At 37.9% G+C, this 22,438-nt stretch overlaps 1 protein-coding gene and 1 pseudogene across 5 annotated transcripts in view; both read left to right on the plus strand.

Moving 5' to 3' along the window:
• The window catches only part of Fry (FRY microtubule binding protein), a 475,943-nt gene that overhangs the window by 90,233 nt on the left and 363,272 nt on the right, over nucleotides 1-22,438 (plus strand). For all 4 annotated transcript variants that reach the window (XM_087199565.1, XM_087199561.1, XM_087199560.1 and 1 more), the window contains one exon: nucleotides 7,116-7,288. Coding sequence is in view for 3 of the 4 variants with exons in the window: in XM_087199561.1 (XP_087055687.1) it covers nucleotides 7,116-7,288 (173 nt within the window). In the remaining variant the exon portion in view is untranslated. The remainder of the gene's footprint in view (nucleotides 1-7,115; nucleotides 7,289-22,438) is intronic.
• Nucleotides 7,295-22,365, plus strand: LOC147821690 (PRELI domain containing protein 3B pseudogene; annotated as a pseudogene). Its single transcript, XR_015446686.1, has one exon. The product of XR_015446686.1 is annotated as a PRELI domain containing protein 3B pseudogene (transcript).

The raw sequence follows: 22,438 nt of genomic DNA on the forward strand, positions 1-22,438 counted from the left end.
TGAACCCCAGGACCAAAAAAAAAGTCAGTATTTTTCAAAGTTCACTTGAAAATAACACCGTGGAGGAAATTTGAGTCTTCTGGAAGCCACTACACTTTCAGGAAGAAATGTTTGCCCCAGATGTTAGAATATTTTCCCTGCTTACCTTCACGCACTGAGGCAGCCTCACTTATTAATTTCACCTAGGGGCTCCACACTGACTCCATGGCTCCTCTCAGCCCTTACGTACTGTTCACAAGGATGAACTCATTCTGCTGGCTGAGAACAGAAGGTTGAACCTGGTTCAGTGGTGGAGGACAGGACAGAGCATAGTTGATAAGGTTGCAAGATTTTTTTGTTACTTTTTATTTACTTTTTTCTGCTTTTCAAATATTCTGCCAGAAAAATTGTATTTCTTTTGTAATCAAAAGAGAAATTTTCAGAAAGCAGCCAAGAAATCTGAAATATGAGGGTTTTTTGAGATTTAGTTACTATGAAAAATGCTTTAAATCACAGGTACTAATGGTATTAATGAAATAAGTATGAATTTGATACAAGAAACTAAACTACACCTGCTTTAAGACTTATTTTAAGATCTTGTCTTATTTATTCATCATATAGAAGTAATAGAAATTTATAATTTATTCTATGAGGATATAAAGATGTTGTTTGGCTTATATTTAATTTGATTTTTGATTCTTGAGCCTTTCCTAGTTTTTAGTGTATGATATAAAGTAAATCATCTTTTTAACTAGAAAATGGAAAAAAAATAGGTAACTGGGCCTATCTGAGTTAAGGAAGTCTGGGAGAACTGAAGTGGAAATTAAAAGACCTCCTTTTTTGCCAAGAGTTCCGAGGTTTTTTGTTGTTTTTGTTGTACTGGGGATTGAACCCAGGACCTTGCGCTTGTGAGGCAGGAGGCAGAACCACTGAGCTAAATCCCCGGCCCAAGAGTTCTGGTTTTGATCCAGTTTCTGGAAGCTCCCTAGGACTCAATAATGAGCAAACAAACACAGTATGCTCTCACATCTTGTATAACTTCCAGGTGTGTTTGGAATCTGAATTGGAAATGTATTCCTGGGCAGAGGGAAGAAAATGGTGGCTATCTTTTAACACTTGAGTATAGAGTAGAATTCTTTATTCTGGAAGGATACCATTTGAAATTCCTCTTTTGCTTCTACTGTTTTCCCTAGTCATAGAAAATGGGATAGGGGTGAGGGGACAAAGGAAATGTTTTGTACATAAGAATAAGAAATTAGGGAGAGGGCAGAAACAAAGATAAAGAACCTGCAAGTAGTTGGGAAATTGAGAATAAAAGGCTAAATTTATACTTTTTTAGATTTGGGGATTAAGGGAAGAATAGGCTTAGTCATAGTTAATTGCCTAATGCAATTTCTTGACCACTCTTCATGAGTTTCTTCCTTGGCACAATAGTTACAGGTTTTTCCATTAATTATACCCAGGTTTGCACAGAATAGAGCTAACTTGATGTATAAAATGACTAGGCCAATTTAAGAATTTGTTATTAAATATGTGATGCCACCTAACAGTCAGGAGCTGTTGCAGATATTCTTGCTATACTTACATCAAAAATGTTCAAATAGGATCATCCCAAGAATGTAAGCAGTGTCATAAAATGTGGGAATAATCTCCAGACTACCTCATTTCACTCGTCTCTCGGTTATCTGGCAAGGCTGTACCCAAGTCGTCCGAGATAACCACAGTCTCCTGATGTTAGAGTCTTTGGGGCTAAACAATTGCAGTTTATCTAGGTTGCTTGTGAATTAGCTCAAGCTCTCAAGAAATGCCCTCCTTTTTCCCACTGCAGCCCTCACTCATTCATTCCTTCTGTAATGTTTGTTGGGAATCTTCTCTTCATTAGACCATGGAATGTGTTACCCAGGAATATCAAAGGAGACATTTTCTCAGACACTCTTGAAGTTTTACGGGGTATGAAGTAAAAACTAAAGATATAATTCAGGATATAAAAATCCTTACCTTAAGTGAAAAACATTTATATGGCTCTTGGGTATATATGTGTTTTATCTTTCTCTTAATGTAGATGATAGAATCAGAAGAGTTGTTTTCACCTTTATATATTAATTTTATTGGTTAAAGTCCAGAATATTTCTGAATCCTTTTTCAAATTCACTGGGAGAAGGCATAACATTGCCTTTAGAAAAAATTTTATCAAGGTATAATTGACAGATGATAAACTACACATTTTAAAAGTATACAATTTACTTTTGACATAAGTATACATCTATGAATTCATCACCCCTCCACTGTCCCAACATTTTATCCAATCCCTTGGTAGTCCCTCCCACTGATCTTAAACTAGTTTACATTTTCAAGAATTTCATATAAACAGAACCACTTGGTATACCATCTTTTGATCCTAATTATTTCATTCAGCATGATTATTTGGAGATTTACCCAGGCTATAGCATTCCTTTTGTTGCTATATAATATTCTGCTGTATAGATACACCATGGTTTATTCCCTTGTTGATAAACATTTTGTTTCTAGTATTTGGCTAAGTAAAACTGCTATTGAGTTCCTAGGAGAAGAATGGCTGGATCATATAGTAGAAGTACATTTAAATTTTTTAAAAACTGTCAAACTTTTTTCCAAAATGTTTTTACCATTTCCAGTTCCCACCAACAGAATATGTGAATTTTAGTTCTTGCCAGTTCCTCCCAACAGTTGGTATGACCAATCTCTTAATTTTAGCCATTCTAGTTGGTAGGCAGTGGTATGTCACTGTAGTTTTAATTTGCATTTCTGAATGACTTACTGTGCAGAACACATTTGGTGTTTCTTTTCATTTGCTTTGCAATGTCTCTGAAGGGTCAGATTCTAGTTTTGATAAAGTCTAATTTATTCATTATTTGTGGACGAGAGGGGTTTTGCATGTTTTATTCTAGAAAATGTATAATTTGAGTGTGACATTTACATCTGTGGTCCATTTTGAGTTAGCATTTGTGTGCAGTGTGAGATACAGATCAGAGGTTTTAATTATTTATTTATTTTGCATATGGATGTCCAGTTGTCCTATCTCTGTCCTCTCTCCACTGAATTACCTTTGTACTTTTGTCAAAAATGAGTTGACCATTCTTTTATGGGTCCATTTCTGGACTCTCAATACTGTCCTCATCTTTTTGTCTATCATTATGTCAGTACCACAGTACGGTATTATAGCTTTGTGTTTACTGTTGAAATTGGTAACATAACCCCTTCAACATTTTCTTTCTCAAAATTAGTCTTGCCATTCTTGATGTCTTTCATTTCCATTTAAATTTTTGTGTCAGTTTGTCAATTTCCATTTTTAAAAATTCTTTCAGGATTTTTACTGGGATACTATTGAATCTATATATCAATTCGGAGAGAATTAAAAATATCAGGTCTTTTGGGAAATGAATATGGTGTATCTCTCCATTTATTTAGGTTTTAATTTCTCTTAGTAAATTGTTTTAGTTTTCCTTCCAATTTTAGTATATGTGCTGCTGAAGTGAGCACTGTTTTAGTTTTCAATATACATGTCTATCACGTATCAGTTTTATTCCTAAATATTTAATATTTTCTTAAGTTGTCTTTTAAATTTCCAGGTTTTTTGCTAATACAGAAACACAGTTGATTTTATAGATTTATCATATCTTGTACCCTTGCTGAACTCACTTATTAGTTCTTGTAACTTTTTTATAGATTCCAACAGACTTTTCTACATATATGATTATTTTATCTAAAAATATAGTTCCACAATTTTCTCCCCAATTTAGATATCTTTTATTTCTTTTTCTTGCCTGATAGCACTGGATATAGCCTCTAGTACAATGTTAAAATGGAAGTGGTAAGAGTAGACATTCTGTCTTGTTTCTGATCTTATAGGAGAAGTATGCAGTCTTTCAGCATTACATATGATTTCATGTGCAGGTCTGTTGTAGATATCCTTTGTTAGATTGAGGAAGTTTCCTTTTCTTCTTACTTTCTTGAGTGTCTTTATCAGAAATATCCCCTTCCACAATCAGATGGAGTTTATAAAAATCTTATTATAATGATAATGTTACCATTTAATTTGCCAGAGTAATACTATTTATGTGTATTCCTGTAATTTCTCACCTTGCTGTCATTTATTAGCTATTTTATATATACTCACAATATCTTTCATCAGTGGACACCAACTATTACTTAGAAAACCCAGACAAATCATTGATGAAAGAAGCCAAAATTTCTTCCTTTTTCTAGATCAGAAAATTAAGACACCAGAATATTAAATAGCTTAGTCTTAGTAAACAGTGATTTATTTGTTTACCCAGAATCAAAATTTTATAAAATTATATTTTTAGGTTAAGGAAACTTTTTTTGAATAAAAATGATTCAAATACATTTCTAAATACTACCCTCTCTATGCTCATCCCTCCCCAAACAAAACCTCAAATATGTAAGAGAAAGCACAGGTTGTATTGCAGAACCATAATGAACAAAATGAAATCTAATGGGGGCAACAGGAAGGGGCTCTGAAGCATTTTAGTGTCAGTTGCCCAACTTTAGGATTGATGAGGCCTCCCTGTTGGTAAACTGAAGTTTGGGAGTTTGAACTGGTCATCCCATAAGACAGGAGGAAAATAAAGCTGCAGTAAAAGTTAAAGCAATTGTGTTTTGTTAAAAGATGCATGGTGTTTATATTAGCCTTATGATTCTCTATACTGGTTAACATATGAAAGTTGATCTGTCCAATTTTTTACAGCATTTTTAAGTGGAAAATAGACTCGTCAGGGGTAGTTTGCTAAGGTATGAAGGATCAAGGTGCCATGTCAAAGGTGGAATACTTAAGGGACCAAGCTTAGAAGTGACCAGACCTGTTGGAAGTCTCGAGTAATACTCAGGGAAGAGATAATGAATCCTGCCACTGGGCAGTAACAGCAAGGGTGGAGTTCACAAACCAAATGATGTTTAAGACGTAAATGTGACATCGCTAGATAAATGGGAGGTACCATTTTAAGCAAAGTCAGAAATTTAGAAATACAGGAGCTGCATGTCTAGAGGTATGAAATTTATACATGCCAAGCTTCTAGCAGGAGATGGTCAGAATGCACTGAAGGAAGTGATGCAAAATACTAGAGAGACACCTGGACGAGGGCTTGTATTTAAGCCGTCACTAGCTCACAGGTGAAAGTTGAAATCTTGGATGAAATGACTGATGATGGAGGCACCAGTGCTGCAGCCATGTCAGTCACATTAGTCACTTACCAACCTGGTTTTGGAAATCATCTTTCTGAAGTTACATTGCCTAGTATTTGGCCAAAATATTTCAAAACCTTCAATTCTTTTTATGAATGCAAATTTCAGTTTAGTAGATGTAGCTCAGTGCAAGGCCCTGGGTTCAATCTCTTGTATAACAATAGCAGAAACAAACAAAGGTTTTTGTGTAAGACACTTGTTCTTTGAAGTTCTTAATACATTTCAGTTCAACAAAGTAGTTTTAAGTCCTGGGTGGGGGGAACACAATGTGGGTGATTCTCACTCAGGATAGGTTAAAAAAGTAACAATCTGGGCTGAGGATTTAGCTCAGTGGCACTATGCCTGCCTCGAAGGCACACGGTCCTGAGTTCAATCCCTGGTACCAAAACAACAACAACAACAATCTAATATGAAAAAATATGATTACTGGATTATATAATGGAAACTAATGTGGAAATACTAGTGAAAATATGTTTTGCTCTTCAGAAAAATCTGCCAGTTTGAGGAACTGTCACTGAAAGAGGATAAGGAAAAGAGAGAATGAAAGTCCTCTTAGTGTACAAGTGGCCCCTTGATTAGGTAAAGAGATCCAACTCCCAAGTTTTAACAAATAATACAACATAGGTGGCATCCAGGAAGCCAAAGTACTATAAACAACCCCCAAATCCTTTGTAATGTTTATATCTACTTAACCCTGCCACTGTAAAGAGAAAAGACAGATATCTTTTTTATCTTCTGACTCATACTGCTGCCAGACAGCACCAGGGTGGGGTGTGTGTGTGTGTGTGTGTGTGTGTGTGTGTGTGTGTGTGTGTGTGTTCAGGGAGAGAGACTGCTATGAACACAGCCCTAGGGTATGACTGGGAAGGATAAATTACAGAGTTGTGATTTCTGCACAGAGAAAGAATACAGGACATTACCACATAAATAGACCAAAGAAGAAAGGGGGAAAAAGGACATAAACATAGAAAATCGGGAAGGAGAAGAAGAAAATATGTGACCAGGGCAAGCCAGAAGCTAATTCTTCTCAGACTGGAAGTGAGGCAGCATCCCCACAAGGATATTAACATCTACTTTTTGTCTGTTGAGTGTAAGCCATCATCACATCTCTGGCCAAAGCTTGTTTTCTAGACCTCTGACTCCCCTGCCAAGCAGCGTGAACTTCTGGAGAAGCCAGCTGCCAGGTGGAGCACAGGATGAAAGGGGTGGGTCACAGCAGTCCAGGTTCCCAGCATTGCTGCCTGACACACGCCCACAGCCAGTTCCTTCCTGGTCATCATCAGCCATCTCTCATCTCCCTCTTCCAGCCAACTTCTAGTTGGCTGCTAGCCAAATAAAAATAAAGAAGGACGGTTGTTATGTGTATTTATACAGTTTGAAACACAAAGATAGGAAGTATAAGAATGTTTTGCAAAAATTGTTTCAAGCTTCTAAGAGATTAGGAAATAATAAGAAAAATTAGACTTAAAATTTGCATTAGTATTCAATCTTAAATAGTGAGTTGTGTTTGTTTTGTGACATTGCGCCAATAAAACAAAATTTCATACAGGAACCATGACACCACTTTTATCACCACACACAAGAGCACAGTCTGTGTGTCTGATCTATTCAGATTCCCTGGTGTTCTACACGTAATGATTTTTTTTAATCTTTCCTCCTCTGTGCTATTAACTGTTGAAAGGAGGGGCTGCTAGTAATTCTACACCTGTTCCAGTCCACGCCTATCAACTTGCTAAGCTTCCCAAACAAGTGCTGGGTAAAGCATGAGAACCTAGAGTCTGTGGCAGAGAAGGCTGCCGGCTGAGGCTGCTGCTGGGTTTGGCTTTGGGATTTTTGTTTCCAGCCTCCAATGAATCTACTACAATGGCAGTTGATGACAGCAATTTATTTTCCAGAACAAAGAACAAACTAAATTCTTCTCAAAACGATTACAAATCTTCGAGACGGAGCAGCCTGCCACCTGAACTACTCATAGGAAATGACATTAGAGGAAAACTTCAAAGGAACATTAAGAACTTGGAACCCTTTCACGTGAGGCGCCCCAAAAAGAGACCATCCATATTTCCAGGTAGGAACTGTTTAAATTTATGCCTTGTAGTTAAAATGAAAACAAACCATATGGGTTTGTTACAATCAGATGTTAATTTAAAATTAACTTGGGATACATTTGAGAGCTTCAAAAATCAAATAAACATGTTTGAACATGAAAGTTAGAACAGTTCTTTAATCGGAAAGCCTCTTCTTCCTTTTATTTTCTTTATTGATTGTGACATCTTTAAGGGTCTGTAAATAGGCAGCTATTTTATGACTTGTCAGCATCAACAGGACCACAGAATTGCTTTGCTGGCAATGCTGAAGAATTCTGTATTGCATTGCACTCTCTGGTGTATTTTCTGTATTTTGCAAGATTAGTGAATCGTTGAGTGAAGTTGATGTTTGTGGGCACCAGAAATTAACACCATGAAACACTCCAGTGCGTGCTTCAAATTCCTGCCTTGCAACAGAGCCTAAAGCCATTTGTAGTAAAGGGCTCAATTAAAGAATATGGATGGTGAAATGCATAAGACAACAGGAGACACATGGATCTTAGTCTTGATAAAAAGGGACTCTGATGTCCGCCTTAGATGGTCATGTGTGGATTATTACATATGTGCACAGGGCATGAGATACTTGTACCCATGAATCCTAACTGAGCTCTCTTAAGTGATTATTGAAGAGAATGAATTATTTAATCAACTCAATTTTGGTGACTTTTACATTAGAATTTCCAGGAAAAACTGGAAGTGACCTTTTGGTTGTGGTTGACTGATTTATTAGAGCTTTTTTAAATGGAGAATAGATTAGCCAACTGCTGAAGACTAATTTTGTGATGTTAGAATATAATTCAGCCAGGTATCTCATACAAATTATACTGATTCTCCTAAGAACCCACCCTTTATATTGCTTTAGAACATAGCTAGAAGATGACTTAGAGATATGGGACTCTAGTCCACAAACCAAAAGTTATATTTTTAAAGGAAACTGTTGCATTTTTTGCTTGTTGATGTTGCTGGAACAGAAGCAAAGCTAGACTAAGGCAGACAGCGTGAGACTGTGAGTGTGCTGGAGGAAGAGGGAGTGGATAAGAAAACTGCTGGAAGGAGGAGTATTTAAGTGTCTAGAGTAAAACCATCACTTCTGGCCTGTTCTCTCTGATCTCCTGAGGGTACCGGGGGACTCAGACCTGCCAGTGTTTTCCTGAAACACCACTGAAGGAAACACTTTTTAATGAGTACCTGCACTAGTGCTTCTTCTTCAGAACTTTCTCCCATGGCTGTTGCTCGCCTTCTGCTTTTTTCTCTTTTCATTTATTACCTGATTTAACATTCCTGGCTTCATGTCCTTTGTAATTCATCTTGCTTTTCTCCACCATCAACAGCACAATCCCACCTTTACACTTCACAAAGGCTTCTCCTCTTTCCAAACCTCCAGTTCCTCAGAGAGTACCTCACTCTTCCCACCATAGTTCCCCTGGTTTGCCCTCTCTCTCTCCATAGGATCATCTGGCCCCGGGCTGTTAGCTGTGGCTGAAAGATTGTCAGAAGGCCTCTTAGCATGGACATTGCATAAATTACCCTTTCTAAGATCTTGAGTTGACATAATTAGCTTGTGAAAGTGGAGTCATGAAAGGTGCACTGAACATTAGGTAATGGAGTTCTGGCCTGGATAGTATCCTCATCTGCCTGTTTGTGTGGTCCCAGCTCTTCACTGAGTTCCAGGTCTCCAGCTGTGTCATTTCTGCTCTCAGTGCTCTCCTTGACAGCAGCAGCATGAGATGGACTCTTTCCACAGCACTGCCAGTGTCTCCTATGGACACATAAGCAGTGCTGGCTACTTGACTTCTAAATTCCTTTCAGCTAAACCCCAACTCCACTGTCACGTGCATTGTGCTCACTACTTTTTACAGCAATGGATTAGAAATGCCACTGGGTGTGGATTTTGGCACGATGCCTACACACCACCTGCAAACAGAAGCATACACAGATTGCTACAGTCATTCCCATTTTATGCTGCTGTGCACTTGCACACAAATACCAGACATAATAGATATAGGACCCAAGGATCAGAGATGTTAAGGTGCAACCTGGGCTCAGACCTAGGACTTTGTATTCCATCAATGAAGTGATTTCCACAAGATTCTACTCTACTGTCAACTGTTAGGAACATTTGTCTGGTGGATGAGATGCAAGACATGAAAACACATCAGTGTCCCAGTCAGTATTTGCTCTGATCCTCATCTGTGCACAACTTTGCACCCACCTCAAGTCTCGTGTTTTCAGTCCTGAACTGAATGACTGATTTGTTGATCATTTGTTTTTTGGTACTGGGGATCAAACTCGGGACCTTGTGCTTGTGAGGCAGGGACCGGAACCACTGAGCTAAATCCCCGGCCCTACACTGATTTTTATGACAATATGAATTCCTAGTGAGGGGGAAATGCAGGTATGCCTTGTCTCAGTGTGTCACTCATTCATTAAAAAATGTATTAAGATTCTCCTGATGCCAGGAACTATTCTAGGCCTTGGGAGAAGAGCAAAACGTCATTCAGTTTCTAGTCCAGGCTGATGGGAAAGCAGGATGCCCTGCATATTGTACAACTCGATAAAGACTTCTAGAATAAATCAATGAATGAACCATGGCCACATGAATGAATTTTTTAAAATAAAACCAATGCATTTTAAAATCATATTTAAATAAAAATATTAAAGACTGCATTTTGTTTTTCCTTATGGAAGCCTCATCAGTGGCATGCTGGTGTGGGTAACTTGGCTGAGGGTCTACAGTCTTGGGTCTCTCTTAAGAGTCTAGTTCTCCATACCACACAGAGAACCTGGGTTCTCCCTCCTTCGGAAAGAACTCCAGCTGCCAAGTCCACCAAATTGGGACTGTAATTGACCATGCAGAATGGTGCTTTAAGAGTTAGAAATTTTCTATTTAGACACAAGCCTCCAAACTTCCTCAGGCCTAGGGTGTAACTGCTCCCCACCCAGCCCAGATGAATGGACGTACATTGAGGTTCCTTTCTGTTTTCATAGGGTAGGGAAGCAGATGGAAAGGGCCAGGAGGGATGAAATAAGTGTGGCATTGTCAATTATCTTAATGTTCACTCTCCCCTTTCTTCCTTACTATGAAGCCTTTACACACCTAGACACAGGGAGATGGTGATTTGAGACAGTATGAGGCCCTTCAGTGTCCTAAGAGCTAGGACACATAAAGCCTTTTCTTTTTCACCAAGCCTCCCATGTATTTAGGGGGAGCAGCCAGCAAAGGTACCTGACCATCTGGGAACAGACTAAAGTAAGAGAGAGAGAAGCGGTCCGACCATGTATCATACCCATAGGCATTTTGAGTTAAAATAAGAATCTCAGCCAGCTCCTCGGAGAATGTATAGCTTTTCTGCCAGTTGGGATGTGTCATTTATTCAGCACTTTCAACCAAACAAGTTAGTGTCTTTAATCAGCTAGTTCTTAAAATGTTCTACCGATTTGCTGGGCTTGTTGGTGCATGCCTGTAATCCCAGCACTCTGGGAAACTGAGGCAGGAGGATCACACCTGGGTAACTTAGCACTATCTAAAAAAAAAGACACTATCTCAAAAAAAAAAAAAAAAGGAATGGGGGATGTAGCTCAGTGTGAAGGCCCTGGATTCAACCCCCAGTACTACAAAACAATAAGAAAATCCTACTGATTTTATAGTCACCTGGTGTGAAAAGCAAAGAGCCTTGTACTTGGAGGAAACCATTCCAGGTCCTTCCTGTCACTTACTCAGGACCCCTGTGAGGAGGGCTGCTCCTGCCCAGGAGGAGGAGGAATCCCTGCCAGGACTGATGTGGCAGATACACCAGCATTGTAGGTGAACGTAATTTCTTGTGTTTCAGTCAAAATTGTGTTCCCAAGGCAAGTTATTTTTTTTCTTTCATATCCATAATCTCAAAAAAAAGTTATTTAAAATTATGTTTTTATAATTTAATGGATTTTGAGCATTTCTGAGGTAAAGCTGCTTATTCTTTCTTACTGCTGGTAGGTTTTTATTGGAAACAAAGAGTAGTCCTGAGAACAATGGTGGCTAGATGTTTCCTGGCCTCTGTGAGGGTTAATGGCCTCTGTCCAGAAGGCTGTGAGGATGTGTGTCCTGTCCCAGAGCATCTTATCACAGGTACCGCAAAGATGCTCTAATTGGGCCTGCTTCCTCAAGTAAGGTTAACCATTCCTAATCCAAAGATCTCAAATTCAAAATGCTCCTAAATCCAAAACATCTTGAGCACTGACATGTCACTACAAGAGGAAAATCCCACACTTGACCTCATGTATTAGTCACAGTCTACGTGTAGGCCTACTGAAAATATTATATAAATTTCCCTTCAGGCTATGTGTAAAAGGAATATATAAAACATAAATGAATTTCATATTTAGACTTGAGTCAAGTCCCCATGATATCACATTGTGTTTGTGCAAATATTCCAAACTCTGACTTCTGGTCCAAATATTTTCAGATAAGGAATACTTGATCCGTATTATTTCCTCTGATAAATTCTATGAAGCCTGCAGATTGGTATATTTGATGATGTTTCAGTGAGATCTACAAGGTCCAAGGAGAATGTGGCCAGGGCCTCCACATACACTTGCTGTGGAGAAAGTGCTTTCCCAGACTGTGTTCCACCACTGACTTTGGTTCATTCAGTAGTTAGACTTGGTGCTGACAGAAACCACGGCTCATATACTTTGGTATTCCCCATGACACCACCCACAGGAGTAGACAGGCAAGGTAGAAGATGACATTCATACAGGAAGAAATCTGTCAAGACCACTTCCCTGGCCACACCCACCCACTGGCCCTGAAACTTCCTTACACAGCCTGTGCCAGGGAAGGCCATGCTCAGGGACTAAAGCCAAAGGGCCTTACAGACAAGAGTTTGAATCTTTTGTTGCATGAAAGGACCTCAACCCAAGAACTTCATAAAACCAGTAGCTCCTTCACAACTGGGTTATAGTTCTCATTCTCCATCTTACTAAACATGTAACTTGGGACTAGTTTTTTTCATCCATGAATGGTAATGTAAGCATCAGTTTCATGGGTTGTGTTAAGCCCAAATAAGATAATGCATGATTACAAAATGATATCCAGCCAAGGTTGGCTGTTATTCTTTGGATGTATTAAAGGTTTGTTTTTTCATTATTAGTACTTTTTCAGATGTGAGGGTGATCTGGGCGAGGCATCTGCCATCCCATTGATGGCCAGGGTTGATCTGGCTGATCTGGCTGGCTAGGCAGGAATCCCCTTCCTCCTTCAGCACTCCATGTGTGTCCCTCCCAAATCTGCACACCTGGATGAAGAGGACAACCACCTCCAATGGAGGAGGCCCCTAATGAGTGCTGTTTCTTCTGATGGGTGAATGGTGGCTGCAAATGTAACCCTTTCAAATCTTCATGGTTGTAGAGTTATTCAAGGTTTTTAATCAGTCCCTGCACTAATGCAAATTCTATTTAATTCTGAAATATCCAGTTATTTTAATTTTCTTACAAAAAAAATGACATGGGAACTCTTCTTTGTAACAAATATCTAAGGATTTTCTCAAAATGTTCTCAAACTTTAAGAGCATTGACATGTGAGGCATCTGGAAGTTGTACATTGTTAGGAACTTCAGTATCTTGTTTAATAAACTTACTTGTAGTCTTACTGCATTTGATATCTTTGCCTAATTTTATATGTATAAAGCTCTGCTTCTAGAAATTCAGCCCTTAAGCTTATCGTCAAACAAAAACTTGGAATAGAATAATTCTTTTGGACTTGTAATGTTGTGTGTGTGTGTGACAGAGTCTGTATATAGTTCAGGCTGACTGTGTAGCCCACGCTGGCCTCAAGCTCATGGCAGTCCTCCTACATTAGCCTCCCAAGTTCTGGGATTACAGGTGTGCACCACCACACCCGGCTTGTACTGTAATTTTTTAAAGCAGCTTTTATAAATATTATAAATAAATTCAACATTTGAAACTAATCTACTGAAAATAGTGAGACTTTAGACTTCAAAAGCTTTTGAAACCCAAAAAAGTTTTGAATTAAAATTAGATATTTATGGGATTTCTTATTCAAAAATACTATTGCAAAAAAACTGAAGAAGCCAATTTACATAAATAAGAAAATCTATTTATTAGACAAGTTTATTAGTGGAGGTAGAATTTGTGTTTTGCTTTATCTTTTACAAAAATAAAACAAATTTAATGAAGGTAGACTACCTAGTTAGGACGGCGCCTGCGCGCTGCGTTGCCAGCTGGCTGTGGGGTGGGGGCCATGTACCCCTGTGCCTCGTTGTCCCCTAGCAACCGCCCGAACATGGAGCAGGCCGCCAGCACCATGAAGATCTGGACTTCGGAGCACATATTTGACAACCCCTGGGAAACTGTAACAACAGCTGCAATACAGAAATACCCAAACCCGATGAACCCCAGTGTAGTTGGAGTTGATGTGCTGGACAGACAGAGATCCCTCTGGAAAGCTGCACAGCCACAGACTTCTCAGCACAGTGGGGATTGCCTTCCATTGTGAAGTCTATTACTGGTGCAGCAAAAACCAAAACAGATGTTCAAGAACATTCTGTAGTTGATCCTGTAGAAAAACAATGGAACTTAAATCTACTAATATTTCATTTACAAATATGGTTTCAGTAGATCAGAGACTTATATGCAAACCACATTCTCAGGACCCAGAAAAAACTATTTTGACTCAAGAAGCCATAATCACAGTGAAAGGAGTCAGCCTCAGCAGTTACCTTGAAGGACTGATGGCAAGCACGGTATCTTCCAATGGTAATAAAGGCCGAGAAGCAATGGAATGGGTGATACATAAATTAAATGCTGAGATTGAAGAATTAGCAGCTTTGGCAAGAGGAAGTATAAGGACACCAATGGCAGTGGCTGCATTTGTAGAGAAATGATAAAGAAAGTTGGTTTACAGCACCAGGTCCCCCAGGTCTCTCCAAGCTGACAGTGTATGTATTTGTTATTTAAAAAACACAACTATATTTTAGGTAGAATTTTTTTTGATAAGCTGGAGTGAGACTATGTGATTTTCATCAAAACAGAGATACAGGGGTTCTAAATCACAGGGATCATCTGATGTTAGCATGACTTGAAATGACTACTTGTTAGGGTTCCAGTATTTATGTGAAAATGTAACCATTTTTTAAAAAGTACTTGGAAAAAAATGGTATGGACAGCGAGTCTTCTTAAGTTAGAGTGTTAAAGCTTTTCGGGCATTGGGACTTCACCTGGCTGTGGACCAACCCCAGAACAGAGCAGAGCCACCTCTTACATGCGCACAGTTGCCCTGCTGCTGCTGCAAACTAGAACTGTGTGAGGAACTCCCTTTCTTAAATTCTTTTATTGGTACATTGTAGGTATACAATACATTTACATTTCTCATTGGGAATTGTACCTTTACATGATGCATCTTGGTTCTTATTTTTTCCCCATTCCCTGCCCTCCCTTCACCCCCTCCACCCTTCCCCATTTACAAAGACTTTGTTTCCTTTTTTCCATTTCTCATCATTTTTCCTTTCCCTTCTTTCCTTTCCCCTGCCCCTCCCACTTCCCTTACCCCTTTGGATCTTTTCTTCCTATTTTGCATTATCAATTATTCATTTTAATCATCGGTACATTTTAGGTGTACAATATAATGACATTCATCATTGGAAATTTGCACCTTTACATAATCTCTCTTGGTTCTTATTTTTCCCCATTCCCCTGCCCTCCTTTCAACCCTTCCATTCCTCCCTATTTACAAAGACTTTGTTTCCATTTTTGAGGAACTCCCTTTAAAAGAAAAAACTATAGATGTAAAAGACATTAATTTGTATAAAATAACTTGCTCTGCTAAAACCCATAGTGTTTTGATTTGGTACTTAAATGATATTTTTGGAGTGAAAATTATCACTGAAATAATATGTGATTACAACAGAAATAATATTTTATTGTATTAAAGAGTACTTTATTGGTTTGCCAAAAGTTTTGTAACTTAGTAAAGGGATTACCTTCCTTGGGTTTGTACTTTATGACAGCACACTGTACCGTGGGCAGGTTATGCTAACTGAAAAATAAAGTCATTACCCGAGTTTTGCAGCACTCTTAAACTGAACACTTAACACTTAAACAGAAGAACAGCTGTTCACATCTTTTAGCATTTCACATTTGCTTAACTTATAAACTGCCATGCTTCAAAATCATGGTTTTGTAATTGCTAAGGCATGATACGTCAGGTTATTTGAATATAATTACTTTTTGAGGTAATTGTGACCACAAAACATCTTTTTAACATAAGGAGCTGTACATCATTTGAAATTACTCAAATGATGTCTTGATCTGAAGCATAAATCTCAGTTACTTAATGTTTTTAATAATATGGTGCCATGGTGGGGGTGTGGGGGTGTTGGGGGAGAAAATTAAGTACTGAATAGGGGAAATGGAATGGTCTATACTAAGCAAACTGCACCAAAGGTTTTATTTATCAGAAATCCTTATTTTGCATAACAGAATGGCTGCAAGTGGAAAACAATCCAGAAAATGTACTTTACTTAGTATTTTGTACCAGGCAGTTAACCACTAAATGATATCTTTGGTACATGGAAGTATTAGATAAAATTTTTGTTAGAAGGTGATTAGCTTTTGCCTTTATTTTACAGAGCTGAATATGATCAACTTTTAGTTGGGTTTCCTCTAAAGAGATCAGTTAATACATATAAACCACAGAAACAGTACCAAACTTTTAAAATTAGTGTTTTTCTACTTAAAATATTATGTGGCTTATGAATTCTTAGTACATTTGTAAATTATGTTAAATTCTGATAAAGTTTCTGTTATTTTTTTTGTAACCAAAAATCATTTTTACAACTAAAACACTATTTCAGCTAAAAAAAAAAAAGTGCCAAGTACGTATTAATATTTGACAAAAGACTTGTATAATTTGTGTAAATGATACTTGTTCTAAAAAAGGTGTAATGCCTGTTGATAAATTATTTCTAAACCAACCTTTATCATATCCTTTGTTGGATTTTTTCACTCTGATCTAATGATAAAACATCTATAAATTTTCATTTTCCAATGTAGTTAGGTACATCTATCTAAATACTTGATTCATGGCTTCTATTAAAATATAAACAGGTTCACAGCAAGTTTATTGAAAAGGACTGAACTGGAATAAAGTGTTGAATTATGCCTATTAAGCATCTTATCCTATTTAATATTAAGGTGAACTTAAAGAATTGAAATGGCTTTTGTTAATAAAGACTTTCCATTAGCAAAAAAAAAAAAAGGAGAAGAATACCTAGTTACTTTTAAGGAATGCTTTTACCATTCTGAAGGAACTGACTTGAGCCAATATAAGCAGAAAACATTAGTTTTATAGCTCAAAGTTAAGCTATCCTCTTTGTGGTAAATATGTATGTATATATATAAAATAATTATATACATAAATACAAACACACACGCAGGGCTTTCAACTCAGGGCTTAACAGATAAGTGTGTTGAGAAATGACTTTAAAAAAATCAGACCTAAAAGCAGTTCATTCCGGTTGCTCTATAACTGATGTGTAGTTACATATTTGAGAGCTCCTATCCTTTTCCCCCTCCCATTCCTTTTTTTTTTTTTTTTTTTTTGGCACCGGGGATCGAACTCAGGTCCTTGCTCTTGCACAGCAGGCGGCGAAACCACTGAGCTAAATCCTCGGTCCATCCCCCTCCCATTCTTAATGGTCAAAGTATATGTTTGCAATAAGGCTATGAAAATATATTTACATCCATATAATTTTGTATTTACTCAGCATACTTCAGTGATACTTTGTGAGCACTTGCAGGTGTCTGCATAAGTATTGCGCTTTTAAAAACTGTCTAGGCCGGAGATGTAGCTCAGTGGTGCTGCACTTGCCTGGCAAGTGTAAGATCCTGAGTTCAATTCCTGGTTCAGAAAAAAAAAATGAATCAGTTAACTAATATATAACATTCTTTGTTTTAAAAGAATTTAGGGAAAATAACTACCTAAAAGAATCTTTATCTATAATAATTATAATACCATCATCTTTTCTTTGTAATCTAGAAGAATGTAGATTTGGGAGTGGGGCTTACACAATGAGATGAAATGAATAGTCATTTTTAGGTAACATGAATGTATAAATTCTTATTATAAGATGGTCAGAGTATTTTCAGTTATGATTTTACTACTTGATATTTTTGTCCTAAGTGGATTTAATTCTTTTGTGCTAAATGGCTGGTTGTCAGCTATGCCTTTGGATAGCCTGCTTCTGAAAAGCATGTATAAAGAAGGTCACAGGATGGTGTGACCTTTGTCATTAGACTGCATTTATGTGGTGTTCCCTCAGCTGTAAACTAACTTCTCTCCCACCTGGACACTTAAGAAGGACCAAAGTCATCTCTGTGAATAATTGGGACTGAATAGAGTGTTAGTGTAATTGGTTTTTATGAATAAGAAAAATACAGTTTAAAGAAATACAGTCTTTAGATTATGTGTAATCTAAATATATCAAAATCTATATCAACAATATGTACCCACAGGTAAATGGAAAGTGTACATAAAAAAGATGATCCATTCAGCAAAACTCTTTAACTATCTTGTCTTCAAAAAACACTGTACAAGAACTTGGATCTGTTTAGTAAGGCATTGATGCATAGTGATTTGTTTTCCTGTGAGTTTTACTAGGAGGGCAGGATGCATTAATTTGGATGAGCATGCTTCTCTGGAACCAATATTTAAGCTTCCTTGTTGCACCTGCTAATAGCAATACTGACACCATGTCATTTGACACAGAGCTTCACCTAGAAATATTTCCCTACAGGAAAGTCCCAGGAATCTTAATTGTTCTCCTCATCATGCTTTCTTTTGGGGTAGGGGTGGTTTACTCTGTAATTTGTCACTCTTCTTTACCCTCTGAAAACCTGCCAAGAGATAAAGGTTAAAGGTCAAATGTCCTTTCCTCAAGGTCTACCTTAGGGTTTCCAGTTTTTTTAAGATCACTGAATCCCTGCACAATTAAGAGAATGTTAGTTTACTAATGTAGAATATTAGTTTTGAAACAACTGCACAAATCCAAATTACCAGAGGAGATTTTACTGACTGCACAGGTACTGGTCTTAGAGATTTGATTCTGTAAGTCTAGACTGGGGCTAGGCTTCTGCCTGAATTGGCAATGTTTTTCCCAGGTGTGTTTGATGTTTATCCCATTTCTAGTCAAGAACTACTAGCTTAAAGAAACTGGAAAAGATGCACAAAAAAGGGCCCTGATTTAACCTCCATCATATACAGACTTCCTCCTGGTCCCTGCTCATAACTTTAAAAGCTGAGGTCCAGACTACCCATCTCAAGGTCACTGTTCTAACCCTTGCTTACACCCTAGGATAAAATGCCAAGGTTCCCTCTGTGCCTGTTGACCAATTTTTTTAAATGGCAGCCATGTCTGTTAGAAGCAACCAATTGAGTGGATGAGAAACCGTTCTAAGTCCTTAAAATGTAAAAGCTAAGAAGTAATGTTATAAAATACAGGAATGTTCAAAGAAGAAAAATTAATGAATATCAGTTGTGATACATGGTGATTTGCAGAAACTGCGTTATTCAGAAAAACTGTAGTTACATAGTTTCTTTTTTTTTTTTGGTACCAGGGATCAAACTCAGGTCCTTGCAGTTGCGCAGCAGGCGGTGAAACCACTGAGCTAAATCTCCGACCCTATTTTGTTTTAAAATCATGTTCATCTGGAGCCTGGGATTTAGTTCAGTAGTTCCACGGCCTGCCTTACAAGCACAAGTTCGATCCCCAGTAACAAAAAAACAAAAAAGTCATATTCATCCAGAATACTCTGAGTGCCTTCTCAAAAAAAAAAAAAATGTTGAATTATAGTATCCTTTGAAACGAATGATGAAAATCATTATATAATTAGTTAAATAAAAAGCAATTCAGTTTTGGACGATCTAAGCATTATGAACTTATGGCCTTCCACATTGCCTTAACTTTTGCTAAACTAGAATGAGATTTGCTGTTTCAAAAATCTCCAAGCTCTTCAGCTCTTCAACAAAAAGTAGGTGACTGAAAACTATATGTTTACTTAGGTTAATATTTACAGTAATGATAGAAGCTGTTTTATTGGCAATAAATCGCCTTCTGATTTCTACACCAGACACTCCCACATGTACAAACATCCACAGGCAGGAGGAAGGGAATGGTTAAGAATGATTTCTGTCAAAGACAACCTAGAGTGAAAACATAAAACCTGTGTCAGTAGGGTAGATGGAAGGAGGGAAAAAGAACTATCTCTGGAAATGAATCCAACATGCTCAGCAGACAGTTTAGAGACAAAATAAATCCAGTAGAAACATAATCATGCAGTACCTACCCACATCCACAAGCCCTTTCCCCAGCAGGAAATGTGATAGGTGGTTTTACTTTGAAAACTTTGTTGACACAGAGTAAGATAGCCTGCAGATAAGGACCTGGGTTTGGTTTCTCATCTCCTGTGAGAAAAAGAGATGCTCCTTAATATCACTCATGGAGCTAAAAAGGGAGACAATCATATGAGGCATCACTACTTATTTATTAAGTAATTGTTCCTTCTTTAAAAAGATTCTTTGAGCCTACTGTGGTGACACATACTTGGAATCCCAGTACTCTTGGAGGTTGGCAGGAGGATAGCAGGTTCAAGCCCATCCTAAACAATTTACAAACTTAGTGAGATCGTGTTTCAAAATTTACAAAGGACCAGGGATGTATCTCAGTGCCGAGGCCTTGGGTTCAATCACCAGTACTGCAAAGAATTGAAATGAAATGAAATGAAATGAAATGACATGACATGAAAATTCTTTGTTTCCAAGGATTGAAAATAATGATGAGACAAAAAATTGGAATGAAATGAAAGAGAATGGAAAGGAAAGTTTCCATTCCTTCCTCTTTCCAAAACAGCAGCAAAAACAAATTACATGTATAGTTCTCTGCCTCAGGAAGTTTTATGGGAAAGTAGGAGTGGTGTGGGGAGGAAAAAGAGAAGGAAAGAGTGAAGGCAGTAGGAGTCCCTGGCTACTTTTTATGTCACTGGATCCTTAAATGACCTCTTGCATACTCTACACCTAACTGCTCCATCCTCTGACAAGATCGGGCCCTGCCATCCTTGGGCAGCAGAGGTTGGCATTACTACTTATGAAACAGTGATGTTCAGACAGAAGTCCAGTATTGCATGTTGCTTTCCTTAGGTTGGAAAATACAGTATGTGGGAGGAGATGAAACTGTGCTTTCAAACATCTACCATTGATCCCTAGTACCAGGAAAAAAAATCCACCATTTTCTTTCAGGAGCTCTAGTAGGCTAACATATTTATGATTTTGCTTCTTTTAAATGTTGAAGTTTGGGATTATCATACACAGTAAAATAGACTAATATGTACAAGGTGTATACAACTACACATCAATCAGTTTACTGGAATTCTGCCCCTACTCTGAACCACAGTGCTTATAAATCCTTAATCTCTGTACTCTGTAATTACAATCTCAACATACCACATTGCTACCTGCTACCCATTGCTAAAGGGAGTGGCACATGGCATCCGTTCAAATGCTACATAATAGACTATTTTGGAACTTTAAATAAAAATTACAAAATTTGAAATGCTATTGATTTTGTCCAAAGTGACAGCATTTCTTCAGTTAGCTTTTAAGGGATATAACTGGGTCACAAGTTAATGTAGACTAGATAAATTATAAACAATAGAAGTTTATTTGGCTCTTGGTTCTAGAGTCTTGGAAGTCTAATTGTGTGGCTCTGACATCTGGTGACAGCCTTCATGCTGTGTCATGACCTGGTGAAGGGCAAGGAAGCACCCATGAGACAGAGAGAGGAAGGGTCAGGCTGACTTATCCTTTTATAAGGATAGGACCCCATTGCCTCCATAATTAACCCACTCCCAAGATAACAGTATAATCCATTCAGGATGCAGAACCCTCATGACCTAATTACCTCTTAATGTCATCATGACATCAACTCAATTTCTACGAGTTTTGGAGGAGACATTGAAATCATAGCATACTGCACTTTCAGATTAGTATGATTTAATTGTGGACAAGTAGGGAAAATTACACACTTTTTAAAAATGTTCCATGGATTCTTCAAGTATAGATCTTGCAAAGTGTGGACATCAGTGAGCTGTTTCAGTTTATTGTCATCATCATTGTTGTTTTAATCAATGATAAGACATCTTAGAAAACCTATGGCATTTCCTCAAAACTTCCATTCTGATTTTTCTCCCTAATTATTAATCTTACATTTATGCCTCTGAATCTTGGGAATTTACTATTTTTTGTATATTTTCCTACAAAAAGTACTTGATAGTTGCCATATTGAAGAACCTACACAAGAAAATCACTCTCTTGACAATGAGAACAAAGGATAATCAAAGAATCAGTGTGTGGTGGTATATCATTATAATCCCAGGACCCTGGGAGGCTGAGATAGAGGATGGGGATGACAAATTTAAGCCCAGCCTGAGCAACTTAGCAAGATTCTGCTTCAAAAAAAATAAAGTGGGCTGGGGACTGGGGTTGTAGCTCAATGTTAAGACCCTGGGTTCAGTCCCCAGTACCAGGGAAAAAAATGAATGAATTGTGGATCTGAAAGAAATCTTAGGGAGCGTAAAACTCATTGTGCTTATTTTACAGATGAGGAAATAAGAACATTCACAGTCAGCTTGTGTCACGGGTCTTCTGACTCCCATAATGTTCTCTGACATCATCCTTAATGAGATATTCACAGAAACCTAGTTTAGGAACTTCTCAGTCATTTTGTGTGCTGAAAATGAAACAGAAAATAATACCCACATCTTTCTTATGGATTCTGAAGGTCAGCAATACATGCAGCAATCTGTGTTTATTAAATACCCACGTTGTACACTGGACACTGTGGTGGTCAGGGCTGGTGGGCTGGTGGGTTGGAGCAGGCTGGAAGTTTTAAAGAGCACAGGTCAGTCACAGTTGCTGAGATATACAGCTCATGAACCTATTCTAGTCCACAGCATCATGATCTCAGCTGGTTTTAAGTCTATCATTAAGAGAGAAAAATCTGGTTTTTGCCAGGTGTGGTGGCACATGCCTGTAAACCCAACACTGGGGAGGCTGAGACAGGAGGATCACTGCAAGTTTG

The sequence above is a fragment of the Heterocephalus glaber genome, unplaced genomic scaffold (assembly GCF_053883595.1).
Source record: "Heterocephalus glaber isolate CG9 unplaced genomic scaffold, H.glaber_assembly_v1.0 deba00001720, whole genome shotgun sequence".
In the NCBI taxonomy this organism is placed as follows: Eukaryota; Metazoa; Chordata; class Mammalia; order Rodentia; family Bathyergidae; genus Heterocephalus; species Heterocephalus glaber.